The 27,189-nt window shown below is 37.3% G+C and overlaps 1 protein-coding gene across 1 annotated transcript; it reads right to left on the reverse strand.

Annotated features, from left to right (window-relative positions):
- Positions 1-3,370: 3,370 nt before the first annotated feature.
- On the reverse strand, positions 3,371-4,753 carry LOC128639559 (D(1C) dopamine receptor-like). The gene has a single exon (XM_053691695.1). The coding sequence runs from the start codon at positions 4,751-4,753 to the stop codon at positions 3,371-3,373; it is 1,383 nt and encodes a 460-aa protein (XP_053547670.1).
- Between the last annotated feature and the right edge of the window lie 22,436 nt (positions 4,754-27,189).

Raw genomic sequence — 27,189 nt, forward strand, 5'->3', positions numbered from 1 at the left:
AAGGCAGCTAAATGCCGCTGCGCACCACACGTGTTTTATGCCCAGGAGTGAAGGGGTTAATTAGGGAGCTTGTAGGGAGCTTGTAGGGTTAATTTTAGCTTTAGTGTAGTGTAGTAGACAACCCCAAGTATTGATATAGGCTCATTTTGGTATATTTTATGCCACCATTTCACCGTCAAATGCGAGCAAATAAAAAAAAAACTTTACATTTTTCACAATTTTAGGTTTCTCACTGAAATAATTTACAAACAGCTTGTGCTATTATGGCAGAAATTGTTGTAAAAGTTTCTCTGGGATACCCTTTGTTCAGAAATAGCAGACTTATATGGCTTTGGCGTTGCTTTTTGGTAATTAGAAGGCCGCTAAATGCTGCTGCGCACCACACGTGAATTATGCCCAGCAGTGAAGGGGTTAAATTAGGTAGCTTTTAGGGAGCTTGCAGGGTTAATTTTAGAGATCAGCCTCCCACCTTACACATCCCTCCCCCTGATCCCTCCCAAACAGCTCTCTTCCCTCCCCCACCTCACAATTGTTACCGCCAGTACTAAATAAGAGGTTTTGTTTTTTTTTAAATAAAAATAATAAAATCTTTTAGCTGGGATGGACCCCTGCCTTAGCCCCAACCTCCCTGATCCCCCCTCCAGCTCTCTAACTCTCTCCCCTACCTAATTACCGCCATCTTGGGTACTGGCAGCTGTCTGCCAGTACCCACTTTGGCCCCAAAAAACAAAGTATTTTTATTTTATTTTTCAATTAACTCTTTCTGTAGTGTAGCAGCCCCTCCACAATACCCCCACAATAACCCCACCCCCCTCCCCCTCCCAGATCCATTTATATTTGAATTTTTTTTTTTTTACCTTTCCCTGGCTTTTTGCCCTCATTGGTGTCAGTGTGGCTAATGCGTGCATGCACACTATGTTCACGTGCACGTGTGCTCGCCCTCGTGCACGTGCACGCACTCTCCCTCCCACCCGGACAACGGCACCATCACTACCGGTGCAGAGAGGGCCACAGAGTGGATCTCTCTGCATCGGAGGCTTGTAAAGGGGTATTGCAGGATGCCTCCATATTGAGGCATCACTGCAATACCCTCAGAGCTGCTGGAAGCGATTGTGATCACTTCCAGCACTCTGTTAGACAACTAACGTACCAGGTACGTCCATTGTCATTAACTGCTTGTTAATGCATGACGTACCTGGTGCGTCAGTTGTCATTAAGGGGTTAAAAGATGCGGAGGGGGGGAAAAACACGCGTAGCTAACGCACCCCTTTGGCTGCAGAACTCTAAATCTAGCGAAAAGTGTTTATGTATTTATTAATATTTCACATTCCACTGTTCTTTACATAGGGCTATATATGTAATGCAGTCATGATATTCTAACTTCGGCTTTTTGCACACTTCGGATTAGCGCACAAGCAAAAACTTTTTACTTTTAAATTGTAATATGTACGCAACCGGATGCACACAAAAAGCTTACTTCTAGAGGTGTTAAAGCACAAGTGGGAGCGATAAGTAGCGCTCCACTCATAATCTAGCCCAACTTTCAAATGTATAAATATATATCAGAACTATTCCTGTGTAATGATGTATTAGTGATAGGAAAATACTGAAAATGTGAATTGAATCTATAAGATGCTGCAGGATTTGGAGTCGGCTTATGTTAACTATATCTAGGATGGATGTAATTCTTTCAATCTATCTGTGGCTTTGATATAGCATCGTCTTTGAATTTGCTTCCTGACTGCCCAATCCCCATGTGTATCTTATGTTCTTCCCCTCTCGCTTTGCAGGGGTGAACATATAGATTAAAATGCAGGGTCGATAGTGATAAAATTGTATTGCACTAAAAATCAGAGCATGATATACATTAATAAGATACATTTTTTATGAAAATAAATATTCATTATACTGCCAGACTGAGTTAGTATTAGGTTAAAAATATTTAACAAGTATTATAATAAATTCCCTTTTAATTAATTGATAAAATGCCCTAGGCTATATATAATATTCCTAAGTCACTTACTATTCTTTTTCCCATACTTAAGCTGGCATCTGGCAGTATAATTAAAATCAATAAATAATACTGGCTTTTTAGTAAATTAATACATATGTAAATTTAAACATATATATATCATATTTATTTACCTATATTTGGTGATTTATCCACATCACATCACTTCTTTTGTGCATTATATGTTTCCTAAATTTGTAAATTTCAGACTAAAGTATGAATTCTTTTTCATTTTTTCTTATTAAGAGTATTGTGCTCTTTTTTCTTTAATATCAGAAACCATTATTAGAGACAAGTTTTTCAACCAGCATTGGCTGGAAAGTTAGCCTAAATTTAGTTCTGCAAATATATATGTGAGTCAAGGCATCATCAAACATTATTATTATTATTATTATTATTATTATTATTATTATTATTATTATTATTATTATTATTATTATTATTATCAGGTATTTGTAAAGCACCTACAGAAACATTATACTCACATAAGAATTAAATATATAAACACTGCACAAATCAATCTAAATACAGCATACTGTAGATGTATCAGTAGTTGCATAGGTTATATGTAATTTATATGTTCTATGTATTCAAATTAACAATGATAATGAGGAAAACTATAAAGTCTATGTATGAATGTGCAGCATCTTTCATAAATAAATCATAGCTCAGATAGATAGATAGATAGATAGATAGATAGATAGATAGATAGATAGATAGATAGATAGATAGATAGATATAGATTGAAATATAAAGTTAAGATTATTTTTAATATACTATATCTAAAATATATTCCAAAAACGTAATGACTTGCTACTTGTGTTTTCATGAATATATAACAAGAACCTACAATAAATATTTAGGAAAAAGTAAGATAGGAATAGTCAAAACCAATCCCTGAGTTTAACCAAAAGGTTTATCACAATTATTTTATTCAGAGTGCTATTGTTAACAGCTTTAAACAAAGACAGAACAAAACAGCAACTAATATATTCAAACTAACCTAAACAAAACCCTCATTAACGATCACATTCTACATCTAATCTCACACATAATGTTCTATTAAAATTAAAATTCAGCTTTAAACAAGTATTTTAAAACCTAAATATTTAGAGCAGGGATGTCCAACCTTTTAAAAAGAAGGAAGACAGACTATAATTTCTTTTTTAATCAACTGTAAATCAGCAATTATTTCACAATATAACTGCCCTAGATCTATACACACAGACCATAATTAACAGGAACCCTTAGGTTGGACAACACTGGTTTAAGGGTTGCAAGAGCAGACAGTACAAACCACATCTTCAATTGATGTTTTGTTTTTTTAGAGGTATTTCTAATTATGAAGTACTATTGAAATTAATATAATTTTGTAACATATTTTCTTTCATCTTCAGTCATAGCATGTGGGTAACATTCTTGTGACCCTGCAGAAGTAAATGGTTTGATAGTATCCAGTGAAATCTCAGCTTCACATTCAAACTGGACACCAGCAGACAGAAGCAAGTTCTTGTGACATCTGGTCCCATGTGAAATAGAAATGATTGAAACTTTGTCATAGCAATGTCCTTCTAAATCTTCGTGGTCTTGATTTACTGCATTGGGAATTTGAGTACTGTTAAAATTTGCAGGAATATCTTTCTGAAATGTAGTGTCATGATGGTAGGATACAAGTTCGTTACTGAAATTTACAGCCTCTACATGTGTGCTAGAACAGAACCTATTGCACCCCAGGATTGTGGTAAACGCTTTTCTGAAGTCAGCATTAAAAGCGTAAATAATAGGATTCACTGATGAGTTGGCCCAACCAAACCACACAAATATGTCAAAGGTTGTCTCACTAACACATGGTGGCTCAGCCTCCTTTTGTCCTGGAAAACTTATGTGACAAAAAGGGACCATACAGTTTAGAACAAAGAAGGGAAGCCAGCAAAAGACAAACACACCCATAATTATAGACAATGTCTTGAGAACTTTGGTCTCCTTTCTAAATGAGGTTTTCAATGAATTTTCATGTGGACAGTCAGGGTGACAGTTTTGTGCATGCTCCACTGCTTTCTCTAAAGATGAAATTCTCCTGATCTGTGTCTGAGCAATCCTATATATCCTGGTGTAGGTCCCAATCATGATAACTACAGGGATATAGAAACTGATGAGAGATGATGATATTGCATAAGTCCTGTTTAAACTGGAGTCACAGTTTTCAGTTTGGTTGGTGGAATTTAGTCCATAAAGCTCTTGGGATTTGTGCCAGCTGAGTTGAACTGGTATAAAAGATATTAGGATTGATAAAGTCCAAGCTACCCCAATCATGATGAAAGCAACTCTCTGCGTCATTTTCCTCTCATACCTGAAAGGACTTGCTATAGCCCAGTACCGGTCCAAACTAATGATGCACAGGTTCAGTATAGAAGCTGTTGAGCACATTATATCAAATGCAATCCAAGTGTCACAAAATTCCCCAAAGATCCAATAACCTGCCACTTCAGTTACAGCTTTCCAGGGCATCACTAGAAGAGCCACAAAGAGATCTGAAACTGCCAAAGAGATCACAAAAAAATTGGTTACTTTGGATCTCAAATGTCTGAACTTGATCACAGCTAGGCAGACCAGGGTATTCCCCAAAAGAGTAGATAGGATCAGGAGGAAGAGAAGTAGTCCAGTGAGGACTCGCAAGCTCCGATCTGAGCTGGCCACATCCAGGTCTTGAATTGTTACATTGTAAATAGAATGGTTTTCCATGAGGTGATTTGCAAGTTTTAAATTCCTTCTCTGAGGCTCTATTTATATTAATCAAATACCCCATCAAAATAAACATCCCTTTTATGAGCATGACAAATATTAGATTGCCTGGTCACAGCACAGGTGTTGCATTGTCTTCAACCAGCCTTAAGAATCATTATGTACAGCTCAGACTGGGCTGATTTCAAATAAAGCCTGCAGAGCTGAACATTATTATTTGTAGTTGAGAGGGGGAAATGCTCGTATCACAGCTGATGGAATTAATTTACAGTCTTTGATTTGTTCTCTTCCTGAATGATTTCTCTTTACCCTTAAGCAGTAAAGCAGACACTTATTTCCATTTTAATATAGGTCAATTTTACTTTCTTTTAGCAAATTTCCAGTTTCTAGAATAAACAAACCTCACGTTTTATAATCTTTTTGCAGGGAGAACAGAAAAAAAATAACCCTGAAGTTATTCTGCAGAGGGATCATTGCTTAAAAACATCTCATATGTGATGAGAAATCCTTTTGATGCTTTGTGAGTGATCCTCATGCAGTGCAACTGTAAATTGTATCTTGAACCATGCCCTTAGCCCAATGTTCCTGGAGAATTGCAAATCAACAGCATCACTATCCATGCTACTGCTGATTACAACAAACATCTCCAAAAGCTTTTAAAATATTTGTGATGGATCTTAGTTAGAAATAGCTCTTCAGGATGTATATAGAATGTTAACCTCCTGGCTGCCAGAGAAGGATACCTGACATTGCTATTTTTAAAGTATTTTTTGTTATGTTTAAAAGCATTAAATATTTATTTTATTAGTTATTCAAAAAGTGTTTGAATTGTTTATAATATTTGCATGTATGCATGAGTAAGTGAATATATCACCCAAAGCAAAAGAAAAAACATTCGGCTAGATTACGAGTTTTGCGTTTATGAGCGGTGCAGTACTAACTTGCAAGTTATTGTCACCGCTCACTTACCTACAGCGCTGGTTTTACAGGTTTACAAAAACTCGGCGTTAGCAAGCAAGAAGTGAGCGTAGAACAAAATTGAGCTCCATACCGCACTCCAATACCAGCGCTGCGGTGAGCTGCGGTAAGCTGGTTCTACGTGCTCGTGCACGATTTCCCCATACACATCAATGAGGAGATCCAGCTGAAAAAAAGCCTAACACCTGCAATAAAGGAGCTTAAAGCTCTGTAAAGCAGCGCCATTGATTCCTATGGGGAAAGAAAATGTATGTTTACACCTAACACCCTAACATAAAGCCTGAGTCTAAACACCCCTAATCTTACACTTATTAACCCCTAATCTGCCGCCCCAGACATCGCGGACACCTACATTATACTTATTAAGCCCAAATCTGCTGCTCCGGACATCGCCGCCATTATAAAAAACATATTAACCCCTAAACCGCCGTACTCCCACATCGCAAACACTAGTTAAATATTATTAACCCCTAATCTGCTGCCCCTAACATTGTTGCCACCTACCTACATTTATTAACCCCTAATCTGCCGCCACCAACGTCGCCGCCACTATACTAAATTTATTAACCCCTAAACCTAACCCTAAGTCTAACCCTAACCCTAAAACCCACTAACTTTAATGTAATTAAAATAAATCTAAATAAAACCTACTATTAATCACTAAATAATTCGTATTTAAAACTAAATACTTACCTGTAAAATAAACCCTAAGCTAACTACAATATAACTAATAGTTACATTGTATCTGGCTTAGGTTTTATTTTTATTTCACAGGCAAGTTTGTATTTATTTTAACTAGGTAGAATAGTTACTAAATAGTTATTAACTATTTACTAACTATCTAGTTAAAATAAATACAAATTTACCTGTAAAATAAAACCTAACCTGTCTTACACTAATTCCTAACCTTACACTACAATTAAATCAATTACATAAATTAAATACAATTAACTAAATTACAAAAACAAACACTAAATTACACAAAATAAAAAAAGAAATTATCAGATATTTAAACCTAATAGCCCTATCAAAATAAAAAAGCCCCCTCAAAATAAAAAAACCCCTAGCCTAAACTAAACTACCAATAGCCCTTAAAAGGGCCTTTTGCGAGGCATTGCCCCAAAGAAATCAGCTCTTTTACCTGTAAAATAAAATACAAACAACCCCCAACAGTAAAACCCACCAACCACTAGACATGTGCAGCCACGAAAAATTTTGTTCGGATCGATTCGGAACGATTCGAATTTCGGTTCGGATCGATTCTAATTCGGAAGAAATCGAATGAATTCATTTTGGATTCATTCGGATTCGTGTGAAATTCGGTTCGGTTCGATTCGGTTTGAATCGATTCGGATTTTCGGAATTTCGGCACTGTTAAGTGGGATGTGCTGTGTATTACACTAGTATACTGTACAATACTAGTGTAATACATGGCCATCCGAATCCATCCGAATCCATCCGAATAAATTCAAATCGATTTATTCGGTAGATTCTGGACTGCCGCAATTCAGAAATTCGAATCGATCCGAATTCCGAATTTGACAAAATTCGTCCGAATTTCGATTCGGACCAAACCGAATCGTACATGTCTACAAACCACACAACCAACCTACAAATAAAATCCTAACTAAAAAACCTAAGCTCCCCATTGCCCTGAAAAGGGCATTTGGATGGGCATTGCCCTTAAAAGGGCATTTAGCTCTTTTTCCGCCCAAACCCTAATCTAAAAATAAAACCCACCCAATAAACCCTTAAAAAAGCCTAACACTAACCCCCGAAGATCCACTTACAGTTTTTGAAGACCCGACATCCATCCTCATCAAAGCCGGCAGAAGTCCTCAACGAAGTGGCAGAAGTCTTCATCCAGCCGGGCAGAAGTCTTCATCCAACCGGGCCAAAGTCTTCATCCAGACGGCATCTTCTATCTTCATCCATCCGGCATGGAGCGGGTCCATCTTCAAGACATCCGGCGTGGAGCATCCTCTTCAATCGACGTCTTCTTGAACAATTCATTCTCCTTTAAATGACGTCATCCAAGATGGCGTCCTTTGAATTCCAATTGACTGATAGAATTCTATCAGCCAATCGGGATTAAAGGGGAAAAAATCCTTTTGCTTGAAGCAATCAGCCAATAGGATTGAGCTCGCATTCTATTGGCTGATTGGAACAGAAGATGTTGATTGAAGAGGATGCTCCGCGCCGGATGTCCTGAAGATGGATTCGTTCCGCGCCGGATGGATGAAGATAGAAGATGCCGTCTGGATGAAGACTTCAGCCCAGTTGGATGAAGACTTCTGCCCGGGTTGATGAAGACTTCTGCCGCTTCGTTGAGGACTTCTGCCGGCTTCGTTGAGGATGGATGTCAGGTCTTCAAAAACTGTAAGTGGATCTTCGGGGGTTAGTGTTAGGCTTTTTTAAGGGTTTATTGGGTGGGTTTTATTTTTAGATTAGGGTTTGGGCGGACAAAGAGCTAAATGCCCTTTTAAGGGCAATGCCCATGCAAATGCCCTTTTCAGGGCAATAGGGAGCTTAGGTTTTTTAGTTAGGATTTAATTTGGGGGGTTGGTTGCGTGGGTGGTGGGTTTTACTGTTGGGGGGTTGTTTGTATTTTTTTTTACAGGTAAAAGAGCTGATTTCTTTGGGGGCAATGCCCCACAAAAGGTCCTTTTAAGGGCTATTGGTAGTTTAGTTTAGGCTAGGAGGTTCTTTAATTTGGGGGTTCTTTTTTTATTTTGATTAGATTAGGTGTAATTAGTTTAAATATCTGATAATTTATTTTTTTATTTTGTGTAATTTAGTGGGTTTTTTTTTTTTTGTAATTTAGTGTTTTGTATTTAATTTATGTAATTGATTTAATTGTAGTGTAAGGTTAGGTGTTAGTGTAAGACAGGTTAGGTTTTATTTTACAGGTAAATTTGTATTTATTTTAGCTAGGTAGTTAGTAAATAGTTAATAACTATTTAGTAACTATTCTACCTAGTTAAAATAATTACAAACTTACCTGTGAAATAAAAATAAAACCTAAGCTGGATACAATGTAACTATTAGTTATATTGTAGCTAGCTTAGGGTTTATTTTACAGGTAAGTATTTAGTTTTAAATAGGAATTATTTAGTGATTAATAGTAGGTTTTATTTAGATTTATTTTAATTACATTAAAGTTAGTGGGTGTTAGGGTTAGGGTTAGACTTAGGGTTAGGTTTAGGGGTTAATATATTTATTATAGTGGCTGCGATGTCCGGAACGGCAGATTAGGTGTTAATAATTTTATTTTAGTGTTTGCGATGTGGGAGGTCCTCGGTTTAGGGGTTAATAGGTAGTTTATGGGTGTTAGTGTACTTTTTAGCACTTTAGTTATGAGTTTTATGTTACAGCTTTGTAGCGTAAAACTCATAATTACTGACTTTCAGTTTACGTTATGGATCTTGAAGTTACAGGCCTCTAGTTATCAAGCCGTCAACCTAAAATACGCTGGAATTCCACAGCGTATTTGTGGCGAGGCTGATTCACCTAAGTTATCAAGCCCTACACACCGGCAAAAGTAGAATTTAGTGACGTAAGCTTCGATCCGCCGGACTCAGTCCAACACAGATCGATTCTTACGTCACTCCAGATGTTCCGCACACAAGTTCAGCACAATCTGACTACTTTTGCTAGTTATCAAAAAACTAGCAGGTACGCTCGGCACTTTTCCGGCCCAGCGTACCTGGTTTTCAATCCGCCGCCCTGGAGGCGGCGGATCCCATAGGAATCAATGGGAGTCTGACCATAGCGAAAATTCATGTTCGCTGCTGCCCGACATCCCATTGATTCCAATGGGAAGTGTGTACACCTAACACCCTAACATGTACCCTGAGTCTAAACACCCCTAATCTGCCCCCCCTACACCGCTGCAACTAAATAAATGTATTACCCCCTAAACCGCCGCTCCTGGAGCCCACCACCACTCTGATAAACTGATTAACCCCTAAACCGCCGCTCCCGGACCCCGCCACAACTATAATATAAATGTTAACCCCTAAAACGCCGCTCCCGGACCCCACCGCCACCTACATAATACCTATTAACCCCTATCCTGCCCCCCTACACCGCCGCCACTATAATAATTTTATTAACCCCTATCCTGCCCCCCCTACACCGCCGCCACTATAATAAATTTATTAACCCCTATCCTGCCCCCCCTACATCGCCGACACTATAATAAATTTATTAACGCCTATCCTGCCCCCCCTACACCGCCGCAACTATAATAAAATTATTAACCCCTAAACCTAAGTCTAACCCTAACCCTAACACCCCCCTAACTTGAATATTAATTAAATACATCTAAATATTATAACTCTTATTAACTAAATTAATCCTATTTAAAACTAAATACTTACCTTTAAAATAAACCCTAATATAGCTACAATATAAATAATAATTGTATCTATTTTAGGATTTATTTTTATTTTACAGGCAAATTTCAATTTATTTTAACTAGGTACAATAGCTATTAAATAGTTAATAACTTATTTAATAGCTACCTAGTTAAAATAAAGAGAAATTTACCTGTAAAATAAAAACTAACCTAAGTTACAATTACACCTAACACTACACTATCATTAATAAAATATTCCTATTTAAAACTAAATACTTACCTGTAAAATAAACCCTAAGATAGCTACAATGTAATTAATAATTACATTGCAGCTATTTTAGGATTTATATTTATTTTACAGGCAACTTTGTATTTATTTTAGCTAGTTAGAATAGTTATTAAATAGTTATTAACTATTTAATAACTACCTAGCTAAAAGAAATTTAAAATTACCTGTAAAATAAATCCTAAGCTAAGTTACAATTAAACCTAACACTACACTATCATTAAATTAATAAAATAAATTACCTACAAATAACTACAATTAAATACAATTAAATAAACTAACTAAAGTACAAAAAATAAAAAAATAAGTTACAAACAATTAAAAAATATTACAACAATTTTAAGCTACTTACACCTAATCTAAGCCCCATAATAAAATAACAAAGCCCCCCAAAATAAAAAAAATGCCCTACCCTATTCTACATTAAAAAGTTAACAGCTCTATTACTTTACCAGCCCTTAAAAGGGCCTTTTGCGGGGCATGCCCCAAATAATTCAGCTCTTTTGCCTGTAAAAAAGAAATACAACGCCCCCAACATTAAAACCCACCACCCACATACCCCTAATCTAACCCAAACCCCCCTTAAATAAACCTAACACTACCCCCCTGAAGATCATCCTACCTTTAGCCGTCTTCAGCCAGCCGAACACAGATGGAACAGAAGAAGACATCCGGAGCGGCAGAAGTTATCATCGTCGTCTTCCATCCGATTGAAGTCATCATCCAAGGGTCGCTGAAGAAGTCTTCCATCCAATTGAAGTCAACATCCAGGCGGCGTCTTCAATCTTCATCCATCCAGAGCGGAGCCATCTTCAGACGAGCCGACGCGGAGCCATCTTCTTCCACCGACGACTGAACGACAAATGACGGTTCCTTTAAGTGACGTCATACAAGATGGCGTCCCTCGAATTCCAATTGGCTGATAGGATTCTATCAGCCAATCGGAATTAAAGGGACAGTCTATGCCAAAATAAACTTTCATGATTCAGAAAGAGCATGTAATTTTAAACAATTTTCTAATTTACTTTTATCACCAATTTTGCTTTGTTCTCTTGGTATTCTTAGTTAAAAGCTTAACCTAGGAGGTTCATATGCTAATTTCTTAGACCTTGAAGCCCACCTCTTTCAGATTGCATTTTAACAGTTTTTCAACACTAGAGGGTATTAGTTCACGTATTTCATATAGATAACACTGTGCTCGTGCACGTAAAGTTATCTGGGAGCCATCACTGATTGGGTAGACTGCAAGTCTGTCAAAAGAACTGAAAAAAGGGGAAGTTTGCAGAGGCTTAGATACAAGATAATCACAGAGGTTAAAAGTATATTATTATAACTGTGTTGGTTATGCAAAACTGGGGACTGGGTAATTAAGGGATTATCTATCTTTTTAAACAATAAAAATTCTGGTGTAGACTGTCCCTTTAAGGTAGAAAAAATCTGATTGGCTAATTAAATCAGCCAATCAGATTGAAGTTCAATCTGATTGGCTGATTTAATCAGCCAATCAGATTTTTCCTACCTTAATTCCGATTGGCTGATAGAATCCTATCAGCCAATCGGAATTCGAGGGACGCCATCTTGGATGAGGTCACTTAAAGGAATCGTCATTTGTCGTTCAGTCGTTGGTGGAAGAAGATGGCTCCGCGTCGGCTTGTCTGAAGATGGCTCCGCTCCGGATGGATGAATATTGAAGACGCCGCCTGGATGTTGACTTCAATCGAATGAAAGACTTCTTCAGCGCCCCTTGGATGATGACTTCAATCGGATGGAAGACTTCTTCAGCACCCCTTGGATGATGACTTCTGCTGCTCCGGATGTCTTCTTCTGTTCCATCGGTGGTCGGCTGGCTGAAGATGGCTAAAGGTAGGATGATCTTCAGGGGGGTAGTGTTAGGTTTATTTAAGGGGGGGTTGGGTTAGATTAGGGGTATGTGGGTGGTGGGTTTTAATGTTGGGGGGGTTGTATTTCTTTTATACAGGCAAAAGAGCTGAATTCTTTGGGGCATGCCCCGCAAAAGGCCCTTTTAAGGGCTGGTAAGGTAATAGAGCTGTTAACTTTTTAATGTAGAATAGGGTAGGGCATTTTTTTATTTTGGGGGGCTTTGTTATTTTATTAGGGGGCTTAGATTAGGTGTAAGTAGCTTAAAATTGTTGTAATATTTTTTAAATGTTTGTAACTTTTTTTATTTATTTTTTGTAACTTAGTTTTTTTTATTTTTTGTACCTTAGTTAGTTTATTTAATTGTATTTAATTGTAGTTATTTTTAGGTAATTTATTTTATTAATGATAGTGTAGTGTTAGGTTTAATTGTAACTTATTTTAGGATTAATTTTACAGGTAATTTTGTATTTCTTTTAGCTAGGTAGTTATTAAATAGTTAATAACTATTTAATAACTATTATAACTAGCTATAATAAATACAAAGTTGCCTGTAAAATAAATATAAATCCTAAAATAGCTACAATGTAATTATTAATTACATTGTAGCTATCTTAGGGTTTATTTTACAGGTAAGTATTTAGTTTTAAATAGGAATAATTTATTTAATGATAGTGTAGTGATAGGTGTAATTGTAACTTAGGTTGGTTTTTATTTTACAGGTAAATTTCTCTTTATTTTAACTAGGTAGCTATTAAATAGTTAATAACTATTTAATAGCTATTGTACCTAGTTAAAATAAATTGATATTTGCCTGTAAAATAAAAATAAATCCTAAAATAGCTACAATATAATTATTATTTATATTGTAGCTATATTAGGGTTTATTTTAAAGGTAAGTATTTAGTTTTAAATAGGATTAATTTATTTAATAAGAGATATAATATTTAGATGTATTTAATTAATATTTAAGTTAGGGGGGTGTTAGGGTTAGACTTAGGTTTAGGGGTTAATAATTTTATTATAGTTGAGGCGGTGTAGGGGGGGGCAGGATAGGGGTTAATAAATTTATTATAGGTGGCGATGGTGTAGGGGGGGCAGATTAGGGGTTAATATGTTTAATATAGGTGGTGGCGGGGTCCGGGAGCGGCGGTTTAGGGGTTAAACAATTTATTTAGTTGCGGCGGGGTACGGGATCGGCAGGATAGGGGTTAATAAAATTATTATAGGTGGCGGCGGTATAGGAGGGGCAGGATAGAGGTTACTAGGTATTATGTAGGTGGCGGCGGGGTCCGGGAGTGTTTAATTCTAAAAGGCCAGAGTGTGCGTATTTAAGGAGTGTTCAGTATAGTATAATTTCTAAGATACATTTTATATATACTCTAAACAATGTGATTAATATATGTGTGTGCTTTCTGCCGCTTTGTGCTACAATGTAATTACAGGACCCACCATTGTGACATGCTAAAAGAACTAAACTGGCTGTCGCTGGAATCCAGACGCACCCTCCATCTTTCCTGCCTTGTGTTTAAGAGCCTTTCTGGGAAGCTCCCACCCTACTTGAGCAGAATGCTCTGCCCTGCTATGCCCACCTCCTATAACCTCTGATCCAATAACAGCACATTATTTAGCTTGCCTCAATACAAAAAGAAAGCAGCTCGATCCTCCTTTTCCTACAGAGCACCACAATTATGGAATGACCTCCCTCACACTTTAAAAACTTCCCCAAGCCTAAAATCCTTTAAGAGATCCCTCTCTACATATCTCAAAACAGAATGTGCCTGTCATGGTTGATTAAATATTTCCTACCAGTTCTATGTTAAATGTTTGAATAAATTGTGTATTATTATTGTTTTTGTATTTTATTGTACACTATTGTATCAATGCAATGTTTTGTGGTCCCAGGACATACTGGAAAACGAGAGAAATCTCAATGTATCCTTCCTGGTAAAATATTTTATATATAAATAAATAAATATTCTACGAGGAAGGACGTAAACATATAGATAAAGGGGAATCAGTTGATGTGATATACTTAGACTTTGCAAAGGCATTTGATACAGTGCCACATAAGAGATTAATGCACAAAATTAAGGGACTGGGAATAGCTGAAAATGTTAGCTCATGGATAAATAACTGGATAAAAGATAGGGAGCAACCAGTAGTAGTGAATGGATAATACTCAGATTGGACAAAGGAAATCAGTGGAGTGCCCCAGGGATCAGTACTTAGCCCTGTTCTTTTTAATATTTTTATTAATGACTTGGAGTAAGGATTAAATAGCGACATCTCTATTTTTGCAGATGATACTAAGTTAATTAAGGTCATTAGGTCAGAGCAGGATGAACTTTTGTTACAAGGGGATCTGCAAAAATTCAAAGTATGGGCAGGTAAATGGAAAATTAGATTTAATACGGGAAAATGCAAGGTTCTATATTTTGGAATTAAAAATAAGCAGGCAATCTATTATTTAAATGGCACAAGACTTAGCCAAACAGAGGAGGAAAGGGATTTGGGAGTAGTAATAGATAAACTAAAGATGGATGCACAATGCAGGGCAGTGGCTTCAAAGGCTAATAAGATTCTAGCATGTATTAAAAGAGGCATTGATTCAAGGGAGGAAAGCAGTATTCTGCCACTATATAAATCCCTTGTAAGAGCTCACCTTGAGTATGGAGTGCAGTTCTGGGGACCAATCGCAAAAAAAGATATTGCAGGACAAGACAAAAGTTCAGATAACGGCCACAAAGCTAATAAGGGGAATGGAGAATTTAAGCTATGAGGAGATGCTAGCCAAACTGGGTCTGTTTTCCCTAGAAAAAAAGGTGCTTGAGAGGTGGCATGATTAATTTATATAAATATATTCAAGGCTCTGTAGATGACAGAAGCTCTGTTTATTCCAAGAAAATGCATTGCGACAAGAGGTCACAATTTAAGGTTGGAAGAAAGGAGATTTAATCTCCTGCAACGGAAACGTTTTTTCACTGTAAGAGCAATAAAATTGTGGAACTCATTGCCAAAGTGAATGTCAATACCCTAGATACATTTAAAATTGTTTGGATACATTTCTGGCTAGAAACAAAATTCATGGATATGATTGCTTGTATTAAATAGGTCACCTTTGAATGGGATTAATTTAAGCTCAACTGGAGCTTTTTTTTTTTGTAAGTATATTAGATTTGTATAGGTTGAACTCGATGGACTTCCGTCTTTTTTCAACCCCATGCAATAATATAGACATACTTATAACTAGTTGATTATGAACGAGTAACATATGTTCGACTAAGATGTGTTTTAGTTAATGCCACCAATAATCTAGTTCACTAGGTATTTGTATTGGTATGTAATACAAATAGTAATGATACAAATAGGAGTGAAAATTACAATTATCCTCATATGGGATCAGTTACATGAATTAGCACTCCTGCATAAATGACAAAATGCTGTATTCTTCTTTAGTATAAATGAGTGGGTGCTCAAAACTTCAGGACCTCCCCCAAATAAAGGCCCAAATTATCCAAAAGTCACAAATGAAGGTAGCACTTCCAGAGCAAGCTTGAGAAAGGGGCAAGTTGCCCCAAACAGTTGCTCTTCCAATAAAGGTTTCCCATCTGGGAGTTCTACCTCCATTTGTGACTTTTTGATCCTCATATGGGATGTCAGTTGTTTTTTTATAAAATGCTGTTACAAGATACATTCTATTGATACGAATTATTGTAACTTTGTTTGGTTTAACAGAACTTGGTCACATTGCGTGATATCATACATGGGGGCCGGTACTAACAGCCTTTTAAATGTACAATCAGTCAGTAATGCTAAGTGCTATTAAGATGCTTTCATATTTTAATTTTACTAATTCTATTTAAATGGTGCTGAATGATTTAAATTTTAAGATAGTTATGCATTTTTTTTTCAGAAAGCTCTCTGTTATGCAATGCACTATTTGATATTTCTATATGCTGGTCCAAACTGCCGGTCTGCTTTCAACAAGTGTAATGTATCTGGGATAAAATAACTTAAAGATGTTTTTACTTGGCCTTGATTTGAGAGAAAAAATATATTGGTTAATTAAAGTATTCTATAGCTTGGTAGGGTGTTGTCCTGTATTGAGTTATGCAGGTGTGTCCATACAACCAATATGGTATTTCTAGAGAAAAAAGTTATTTAAATTATGTTTATTAAAGAAAGAAAATAGAAATGCATGATTGACATTATATTGTGAAATGTCTTATATTATGTGGTTTTATTTTTTTAGTGTTCTTTTCTGGAAAATCATAGTACAAGCCACTGGAACTGTTCATTAGTGATGTCGCGAACCTAAAATTTTCGGTTCGCGAACGGCGGACTCGTACTTCCGGTATTGTTTGCGAACGCGCGAACCGCGCGAACCGCCATTGAATTCAATAGGCAGGCGAACTTTAAAACCTACAAGGACTCTTTCTGGCCACAATAGTGATGGAAAAGTTGTTTCAAGGGTACTAACACCTGGACTGTTGCATGCTGGAGGGGGATCCCTGGCAAAACTCCCATGGAAAATTACATAGTTGATGCAGAGTCTGCTTTTAAGCCATAATGGGTCTAAATCAACTAACATTCCCAAAGTGGCTGTCTCAAAACATCCCGGACAGAAGATAGATTGATAGTGATAGATAGGATAGATAGATATACATAGATTGATAGTTAGATCAAATCGATAGAAGAGAAATAGATAGATTTGTTAGATATATAATTACCCTAATAAATTCTAATAATCAAACATGCGTTCTTGGACCCAACTAGCTTGTGTCAATTAGTACTTTTCTTAGCACTTTAATCCCTGTCCCCCCCCCCCCCTATCAGGGGAGTTCTATATGGCCTGCCAGATTACCCTTAAAAATTATAATAATAAGACATGTGGTCTGCTACCTATTTTAACGAGGTTGTGTTTTAAGTACTACCATTCTTAGCACTTTAATCTCTGTAACTCCCCCTATTTGGTGAGGTCTATACGGCCTGGATGATTACCCATACAAAATATAATAATAAGACATCTGCTCTTGGTCTGCGACCCATGGTAACTATGTTGTGTTAATTAGTAATGTCCTTCGCATTTTAATAGCTGTTACTCATACTCACCCTATCGGTGGAGGCCTATATGGCCTGCATGATTACCCTTACAAAATATAACAACCAAACATATGCTCTGGGACCCATGGTAAGTAGGTTGTGTTAAGTAGTACTGTTCTTTGCATTTTCATACCTGTTACAACACCAAATGGTGACAGGTCTATCTGGCCTTCATGATTAGCTGCACCCAAACCCAAAAAAAAGCTGAGTGGTCTTAGACTAACACCCATGGCTAACTCGGTTGTTTCAATTAGTACTATTCTTAGCACTTTCATCCCTGTTATGGGCGGTCTACATGTCCATCATGATTAGCCGAACAAAATCCTACAATCCAACCTTTGCTCAGTCTTCATAGGCCCTTCATTGTCTGTATTTTGATAGTACAGTTCTTATTATTTTTATAGCTGATACAACACCGAATGGTGGCAGCTCTATATGGCCTGCATGATTAGCCGCACCCAATACAAAAATAAATCCAAGCGGTCTTGGATTAACACCCATGGCTAACTCTGTTGTTTCAAGTAGTACTATTCTTAGCACTTTCATCTCATCATCCCTGTTACTTCCAGGACTCTCGGTGGTGGTGGTCTACATGGCCATCATGATTAGCCTAACCAAATACTACAATCCAACCTTGGCTCAGTCTTCCTAAGGCCCTTCATTGGCTGTATTTTGGTAGTACTGTTCTTATTAGTTTAATAGCTGATACGACACCGAATGTTGTCAGCTCTATATGGCCTGCATGAATAGCCGCACCCAAAGCCAAAAAAAAGCCAAGCGTTTTTGCACTTACACCCATGGCTAACTCTGTTGTTTCAAGTTCTACTATTCTTAGCTCTTTCATCTCATCATCCCTGTTACTTCCAGGACTCTCGGTGGTGGTGGTCTACATGGCCATCATGATTAGCCTAACCAAATACTACAATCCAACCTTGGCTCAGTCTTCCTAAGGCCCTTCATTTGCTGTATTTTGGTGATACTGTTCTTATTAGTTTAATAGCTGATACGACACCGAATGTTGTCAGCTCTATATGTCCTGCATGAATAGCCGCACCCAAAGCCAAAAAAAAGCCAAGCGGTTTTGCACTAACACCCATGGCTAACTCTGTTGTTTCAAGTTCTACTATTCTTAGCTCTTTCATCTCATCATCCCTGTTACTTCCAGGACTCTCGGTGGTGGTGGTCTACATGGCCATCATGATTAGCCTAACCAAATACTACAATCCAACCTTGGCTCAGTCTTCCTAAGGCCCTTCATTGGCTGTATTTTGGTAGTACTGTTCTTATTAGTTTAATAGCTGATACGACACCGAATGTTGTCAGCTCTATATGGCCTGCATGAATAGCCGCACCCAAAGCCCAAAAAAAGCCAAACGGTTTTGCACTAACACCCATGGCTAACTATGTTGTTTCAAGTTCTACTATTCTTAGCTCTTTCATCTCATCATCCCTGTTACTTCCAGGACTCTCGGTGGTGGTGGTCTACATGGCCATCATGATTAGCCTAACCAAATACTACAATCCAACCTTGGCTCAGTCTTCCTAAGGCCCTTCATTGGCTGTATTTTGGTAGTACTGTTCTTATTAGTTTAATAGCTGATACGACACCGAATGTTGTCAGCTCTATATGGCCTGCATGAATAGCCGCACCCAAAGCCAAAAAAAAGCCAAGCGGTTTTGCACTAACACCCATGGCTAACTCTGTTGTTTCAAGTTCTACCATTCTTAGCTCTTTCATCTCATCATCCCTGTTACTTCCAGGATTCTCGGTGGTGGTGGTCTACATGGCCATCATGATTAGCCTAACCAAATACTACAATCCAACCTTGGCTCATTCTTCCTAAGGCCCTTCATTGGCTGTATTTTGGTAGTACTGTCATCCTTTTGAATAATAGATTACAGGAAAGGCATTGATTTTAGAATCCCAGAGATCATTTATATGACCCGTGAAATAAAAAAAAAAATTCATTAGATAACCGTTACACAATTATTTATCCTCAGGCCTTTTTAATACGAGGGTCCCGGAGCCTCAAACGAAACAACAGCATGAAAGAGGAGATATGTCATCCTTTTGAATAATAGATTACAGGAAAGGCATTGATTTTAGAAACCCACAGATCATTATTTGCAACCGTGAAATTAGAAAAAAACATTGATTACACACCCGTGACACTTATTTATGCTCAGGCCTTTTTAATACGAGGGTCCCGGAGCCTGAACCGAAACAACAGCATGAAAGAGGAGATATGTCATCCTTTTGAATAAAAGATTATAGTAAAGGCATTGATTTTAGAAACCCACAGATCATTATTTGCAACCGTGAAATTAGAAAAAAACATTGATTACACACCCGTGACACTTATTTATGCTCAGGCCTTTTTAATACGAGGGTCCCGGAGCCTCAACTGAAACAACAGCATGAAAGAGGAGATATGTCATCCTTTTGAATAAAAGATTACAGTAAAGGCATTGATTTTAGAAACCCACAGATCATTATTTGCAACCGTGAAATTAGAAAAAAACATTGATTACACACCCGTGACACTTATTTATGCTCAGGCCTTTTTAATACGAGGGTCCCGGAGCCTGAACCGAAACAACAGCATGAAAGAGGAGATATGTCATCCTTTTGAATAAAAGATTACAGTAAAGGCATTGATTTTAGAAACCCACAGATCATTATTTGCAACCGTGAAATTAGAAAAAAACATTGATTACACACCCGTGACACTTATTTATGCTCAGGCCTTTTTAATACGAGGGTCCCGGAGCCTGAACCGAAACAACAGCATGAAAGAGGAGATATGTCATCCTTTTGAATAAAAGATTACATTAAAGGCATTGATTTTAGAAACCCACAGATCATTATTTGCAAACGTGAAATTAGAAAAAAACATTGATTACACACCCGTGACACTTATTTATGCTCAGGCCTTTTTAATACGAGGGTCCCGGAGCCTCAACCGAAACAACAGCATGAAAGAGGAGATATGTCATCCTTTTGAATAAAAGATTACAGTAAAGGCATTGATTTTAGAAACCCACAGATCATTATTTGCAACCGTGAAATTAGAAAAAAACATTGATTACACACCCGTGACACTTATTTATGCTCAGGCCTTTTTAATACGAGGGTCCCGGAGCCTCAACCGAAACAACAGCATGAAAGAGGAGATATGTCATCCTTTTGAATAAAAGATTACAGTAAAGGCATTGATTTTAGAAACCCACAGATCATTATTTGCAACCGTGAAATTAGAAAAAAACATTGATTACACACCCGTGACACTTATTTATGCTCAGGCCTTTTTAATACGAGGGTCCCGGAGCCTCAACCGAAACAACAGCATGAAAGAGTAGATATGTCATCCTTTTGAATAAAAGATTACAGTAAAGGCATTGATTTTAGAAACCCACAGATCATTATTTGCAACCGTGAAATTAGAAAAAAACATTGATTACACACCCGTGACACTTATTTATGCTCAGGCCTTTTTAATACGAGGGTCCCGGAGCCTCAACCGAAACAACAGCATGAAAGAGGAGATATGTCATCCTTTTGAATAATAGATTACAGTAAAGGCATTGATTTTAGAAACCCACAGATCATTATTTGCAACCGTGAAATTAGAAAAAAACATTGATTACACACCCGTGACACTTATTTATGCTCAGGCCTTTTTAATACGAGGGTCCCGGAGCCTGAACCAAAACAACAGCATGAAAGAGGAGATATGTCATCCTTTTGAATAAAAGATTACAGTAAAGGCATTGATTTTAGAAACCCACAGATCATTATTTGCAACCGTGAAATTAGAAAAAAACATTGATTACACACCCGTGACACTTATTTATGCTCAGGCCTTTTTAATACGAGGGTCCCGGAGCCTGAACCGAAACAACAGCATGAAAGAGGAGATATGTCATCCTTTTGAATAAAAGATTACAGTAAAGGCATTGATTTTAGAAACCCACAGATCATTATTTGCAACTGTGAAATTAGAAAAAAACATTGATTACACACCCGTGACACTTATTTATGCTCAGGCCTCTTTAATACGAGGGTCCCGGAGCCTGAACTGAAACAACAGCATGAAAGAGGAGATATGTCATCCTTTTGAATAAAAGATTACAGTAAAGGCATTGATTTTAGAAACCCACAGATCATTATTTGCAACCGTGAAATTAGAAAAAAACATTGATTACACACCCGTGACACTTATTTATGCTCAGGCCTTTTTAATACGAGGGTCCCGGAGCCTCAACCGAAACAACAGCATGAAAGAGGAGATATGTCATCCTTTTGAATAAAAGATTACAGTAAAGGCATTGATTTTAGAAACCCACAGATCATTATTTGCAACGGTGAAATTAGAAAAAAACATTGATTACACACCCGTGACACTTATTTATGCTCAGGCCTTTTTAATACGAGGGTCCCGGAGCCTGAACCGAAACAACAGCATGAAAGAGGAGATATGTCATCCTTTTGAATAAAAGATTACAGTAAAGGTATTGATTTTAGAAACCCACAGATCATTATTTGCAACCGTGAAATTAGAAAAAAACATTGATTACACACCCGTGACACTTATTTATGCTCAGGCCTTTTTAATACGAGGGTCCCGGAGCCTCAACCGAAACAACAGCATGAAAGAGTAGATATGTCATCCTTTTGAATAAAAGATTACAGTAAAGGCATTGATTTTAGAAACCCACAGATCATTATTTGCAACCGTGAAATTAGTAGTGGGGAAACAGGAAGGCGCCAATAGGGTGATAACGTAAAGAACCCTGACAGGTAAGTATGAGGAGAGAAAGGTACTCACAAGCAGGGCGGCACTTGAATGTGCCTAACCAAGCAGGCCGGGACCACAGCGTCGCCCGGAAGACTCACAACGGCAACAACAACCAATCCTCGAGCCGGACCAAGTTCCGTGTGGCCAATCAGGAACGCTGGATGATAACACACCTCCCTCTTCGTATGCCGATTCCGAACACTGGCAAAAAGGGTAGGAGATAGGGATATACTGTGTATGGCTCTCCCGAATACCGAGAGTTTGATTTACACAAGCCAACAAGCTGGATAGAGGAAGGAGCAAACTCCAGCAAAGTTACTTAAACCAATTTATTAAAAAGTTTAAAAACAATGCATAAAAGCAACGCGTTTCTCGGCTACACAGAGCCGTTTCATCAGGCTGTTATACATATTCTAAAATGCCTACTGCTTTAAACACTTCCTCTAACCAATCAAAACACTAGGAATTTTCACACCCCCTCCCCACCTCAGCGTGCGTGTCAATCACAGCTGATATGGAGAGTGCAAGAAAACAATGCGTGCCATTTGAAATTAACAATTTGAGATCACCTTAAATTTAGTGTCTATTCTAATTTAACATAATATTGTTGGTCACATCACAACTAGGATCAAATACAGTTATTGCGATTTTTTCTGTGTGTTTCATGTGAATAGACATAACATATATTTACAGATGAGCATTCGTTTCAGAGTTAAATACACCATAAATCTAGCACATTAGCCGCTAATCGGAGCTGAACTTACATAATATTCTCGGTTGGTCAAATAACATATAAATAAATATTGTTCTTCATTAAAGACTCACAGATTAAACAGTATATACTGTTCATCCATATAACATACAATAATTAATCAATCACAGTGGAGAAATTAATCTAAGCCAAACCGATGACACATTATTTAATCTCTATACTGATGATAAATGCACCCTAGAAACCCTACAGATCTACAGTTGCACAAAACAAAAAAAGAGAATAATCAACTATGAAAAGCTGCAAGGTCAATATTGGCATTGAGACCTGAAGGATGTAAAGTCTGAAGCCTATAGATCCAAAAGGTCTCTCTCTGTCTAAGTCTATAAAAACGATTATAAAAGTCTGATCTAGGAATGTGTTCAATGGGAGTTATTTGTAAATAATGTAAGTTTCCACTATGTTTGATGTTACAATGTCGTGGTACACTATGTAATTTGTAGTTCTTTTTGATGTTTCTAAAGTGTTCTGACCACCTAATGCTCAGGCGTCTGCAAGTGCGCCCTATATATTGAAATCCACAAATGCAGGACAATAAATAAATCACATAATTCGACGCGCATGTCATCCGATAACTCATTTTATAAGTTTTGGAAGTTGTATTTGATTTAAACGTATCTACATTATGTGTTATATAGTCACACATTTTACATTTTTTATGGTTACATTTGAAACTACCCTTTCTTTGTGTTTTGCAGGTAACATCATTGGCCTTATTGGTATTACTACTAGTCATGTTGGTCCTATTTTTAACCACTTTACTAGGTGCCAAAATCCTTTTCAAATTGGGTGCTCTTTTGTAAATAATGGTGGGTTTATTATCCAATAGTGGGCCTAAAATAGGATCTTTTAATAGAATTTTCCAGTGTTTCATAATACTCCTTTTAATTATACTGTGATTACAATTGTATTCAGTGATGAACATGGTCTTGTTACCCATGCCCACCTGAGTTTGTGTGTCAACTACCCTTTTCTCAAAATATTTATTTCTGTCGTCATTTTTTGCCCTGTTAAAGGCACTGGTGATAATATGTTCTGGATATTTTTTCTCTTCAAATCTATCCTTGAGGATTTTACTCTGTATCTCATAATCTGTTATACTGCTGCAGTTCCGGCGAACTCGCTTGAACTGCCCATATGGTACATTTCTTTTCCAAGGGAGGTGATGATTGCTTCTAAAGTCCAAATAACTGTTGCAATCAACCTGCTTGAAGTGAGTACTGGTCGAAATCCTCCCCTCAGTGAAACTTAACTCTAAGTCCAGAAATACCACAGTATTAGAGTCTATTGTGCTGGTGAATTTCAAGCCCTTGTTATTGCTATTCAAATGTCTCACAAAGTCTTCGGCTAGCAGTCTATCACCCTTCCACACCACAACCAGATCGTCTATATATCTGCCATAGTACACCAGGTTCGCCCCAAACGCAGAATTGTAAACATATTGTTGTTCAAAAGATCCCATAAAAAGGTTGGCGTAACTTGGGGCGAACCTGGTGCCCATGGCCGTCCCTTTTATTTGAAGGTAATAATCATCCTGATAGACGAAAAAGTTATGATGTAGGATAAATGAAATTAATGACAAGATAAAATGTTTCTGGGTGTCTGGTAAATACATGTCTGTTTCTAAAAAACTGGAAATCGCTTGTAGTCCAAGGCTGTGTGATATATTAGAATATAAGGCTTGGACATCACACGTGATCCAAATTAGGTCTTGTGTGATATTAATCTGTTCTAGTTTATTTATGAGGTCTGAGGAGTCTCGTATATAAGATTCAAGACCAACGACATATTTTTGCAGGAAGAAATCGACATATGAGGATGCATTATCTGTTAAGCCGTTTCATCAGGCTGTTATACATATTCTAAAATGCCTACTGCTTTAAACACTTCCTCTAACCAATCAAAACACTAGGAATTTTCACACACCCTCCCCACCTCAGCGTGCGTGTCAATCACAGCTGATATGGAGAGTGCAAGAAAACAATGCGTGCCATTTGAAATTAACAATTTGAGATCACCTTAAATTTAGTGTCTATTCTAATTTAACATAATATTATTGGTCACATCACAACTAGGATCAAATACAGTTATTGCGATTTTTTCTGTGTGTTTCATGTGAATAGACATAACATATATTTACAGATGAGCATTCGTTTCAGAGTTAAATACACCATAAATCTAGCACATTAGCCGCTAATCGGAGCTGAACTTACATAATATTCTCGGTTGGTCAAATAACATATAATTAAATATTGTTCTTCATTAAAGACTCACAGATTAAACAGTATATACTGTTCATCCATATAACATACAATAATTAATCAATCACAGTGGAGAAATTAATCTAAGCCAAACCGATGACACATTATTTAATCTCTATACTGATGATAAATGCACCCTAGAAACCCTACAGATCTACAGTTGCACAAAACAAAAAAAGAGAATAATCAACTATGAAAAGCTGCAAGGTCAATATTGGCATTGAGACCTGAAGGATGTTAAGTCTGAAGCCTATAGATCCAAAAGGTCTCTCTCTGTCTAAGTCTATAAAAACGATTATAAAAGTCTGATCTAGGAATGTGTTCAATGGGAGTTATTTGTAAACAATGTAAGTTTCCACTATGTTTGATGTTACAATGTCGTGGTACACTATGTAATTTGTAGTTCTTTTTGATGTTTCTAAAGTGTTCTGACCACCTAATGCTCAGGCGTCTGCAAGTGCGCCCTATATATTGAAATCCACAAATGCAGGACAATAAATAAATCACATAATTCGACGCGCATGTCATCCGATAACTCATTTTATAAGTTTTGGAAGTTGTATTTGATTTAAACGTATCTATTTAAAAGTACAGATAGAAACACCTAATGTGACAAATCATATAGACGAGGGACAGAGGATGACTATGGGTACTTCCCCACCTGTACCCAATATACAACAGGAAGATAGGTGGACGGTAGTCAACCACCATAAAAATAGAAATAAAAATAGAAATAGCTATAAAAACAATTCTAATAATTGGCATAATAACAACAGACAATCAATGCCCCATCAGGATAGGGACTATAGACCAATTCAACATCACCACCAAAGATTCCCTGACCATTCTCATCAGGCATACCAGCGAAATTGGTCTCAGAATGGACCCTCTTATTCTGCCCCATATGGGCATAATAGGGATGCAAGATACTACCAACAGCAATCTAATAGGGCGAATAACCCTTTTGAACAATCCAATCGGTATAAATCTCATGAGAATGAACAATGGTATAACATGAAGCTCACTCCCAAAAATCAACAAGCCTATTTGAGATCTACATTAGGGGAGATGAACTCTGAATCTCCTCAAGACAGGAGAGACTACAATTTTGTTGAGGCTAGTACCTCCAATAGGTTCCAAGCTCTCAATAATTTAGATCCACACGAATATGACACAAGACAGTTTGACAATAGTGAAGCTAATAGCATACCACAATCTGCAACTTCACAACAACATTTTTTAGATCAACGCCCCAGACAACCGGTCTGGAAACAAAAAAAGATTGCGAGCTACCTAGAGCCTGTAGTCAGCCTAACCCCCTCATACAAAGGAAAAAGACCTCACATAAACGAGGATGTAGAGGAAGAAACACAGCCCTCAAAAAGGCACGACTACAGGCCCTAGGTAGTGGGATCTATAATCTATCTTCTCATCCCTTGACCAATGATGAGATCAGGGTCCTAGGAAAGGGGCTTTCTTTTAGCCCGTCCAATACACATAACATGTTTTCACTCTTTGTAGATCTTAATAGGTTCACACAAAAACTCTCGATGCAGAAGTATTTTGCAGAAAAGAAAATTAAAGACGATGGTAACAGACCAATTTTGACAGATTCAATGGACTCTAGGCTTAATAATCAAGTAACTCCGGTGTATGAACCTGAATCCCTACTTAATCACTTATGTGAAGGTTTTGTACATACAGGTTTTAGGAACAAATCCAATTTCACCCCAAAACTAGTGAATAATGCCCATATAGAGATTTTCAGGCAGCTGGTGAGCGATGAATTTGATCAATTGCCGAAGGGTATCAATGGTAAAGGGAATCTGTTTGGGAACGAGAAACGTGCTTTAGAAATGTTAAAAAAGAATAAATCTATAGTTATTAGACAAGCCGACAAAGGCGGAGGGATTGTCATCCAGGATCTTGGGGACTACCTTTTAGAGTCCGATAGGATCCTGAATGACAAAAATTACTATACCAAAATGACTTTCGA

This window comes from Bombina bombina, chromosome 9 (genome assembly GCF_027579735.1).
Source record: "Bombina bombina isolate aBomBom1 chromosome 9, aBomBom1.pri, whole genome shotgun sequence".
In the NCBI taxonomy this organism is placed as follows: domain Eukaryota; kingdom Metazoa; phylum Chordata; class Amphibia; order Anura; family Bombinatoridae; genus Bombina; species Bombina bombina.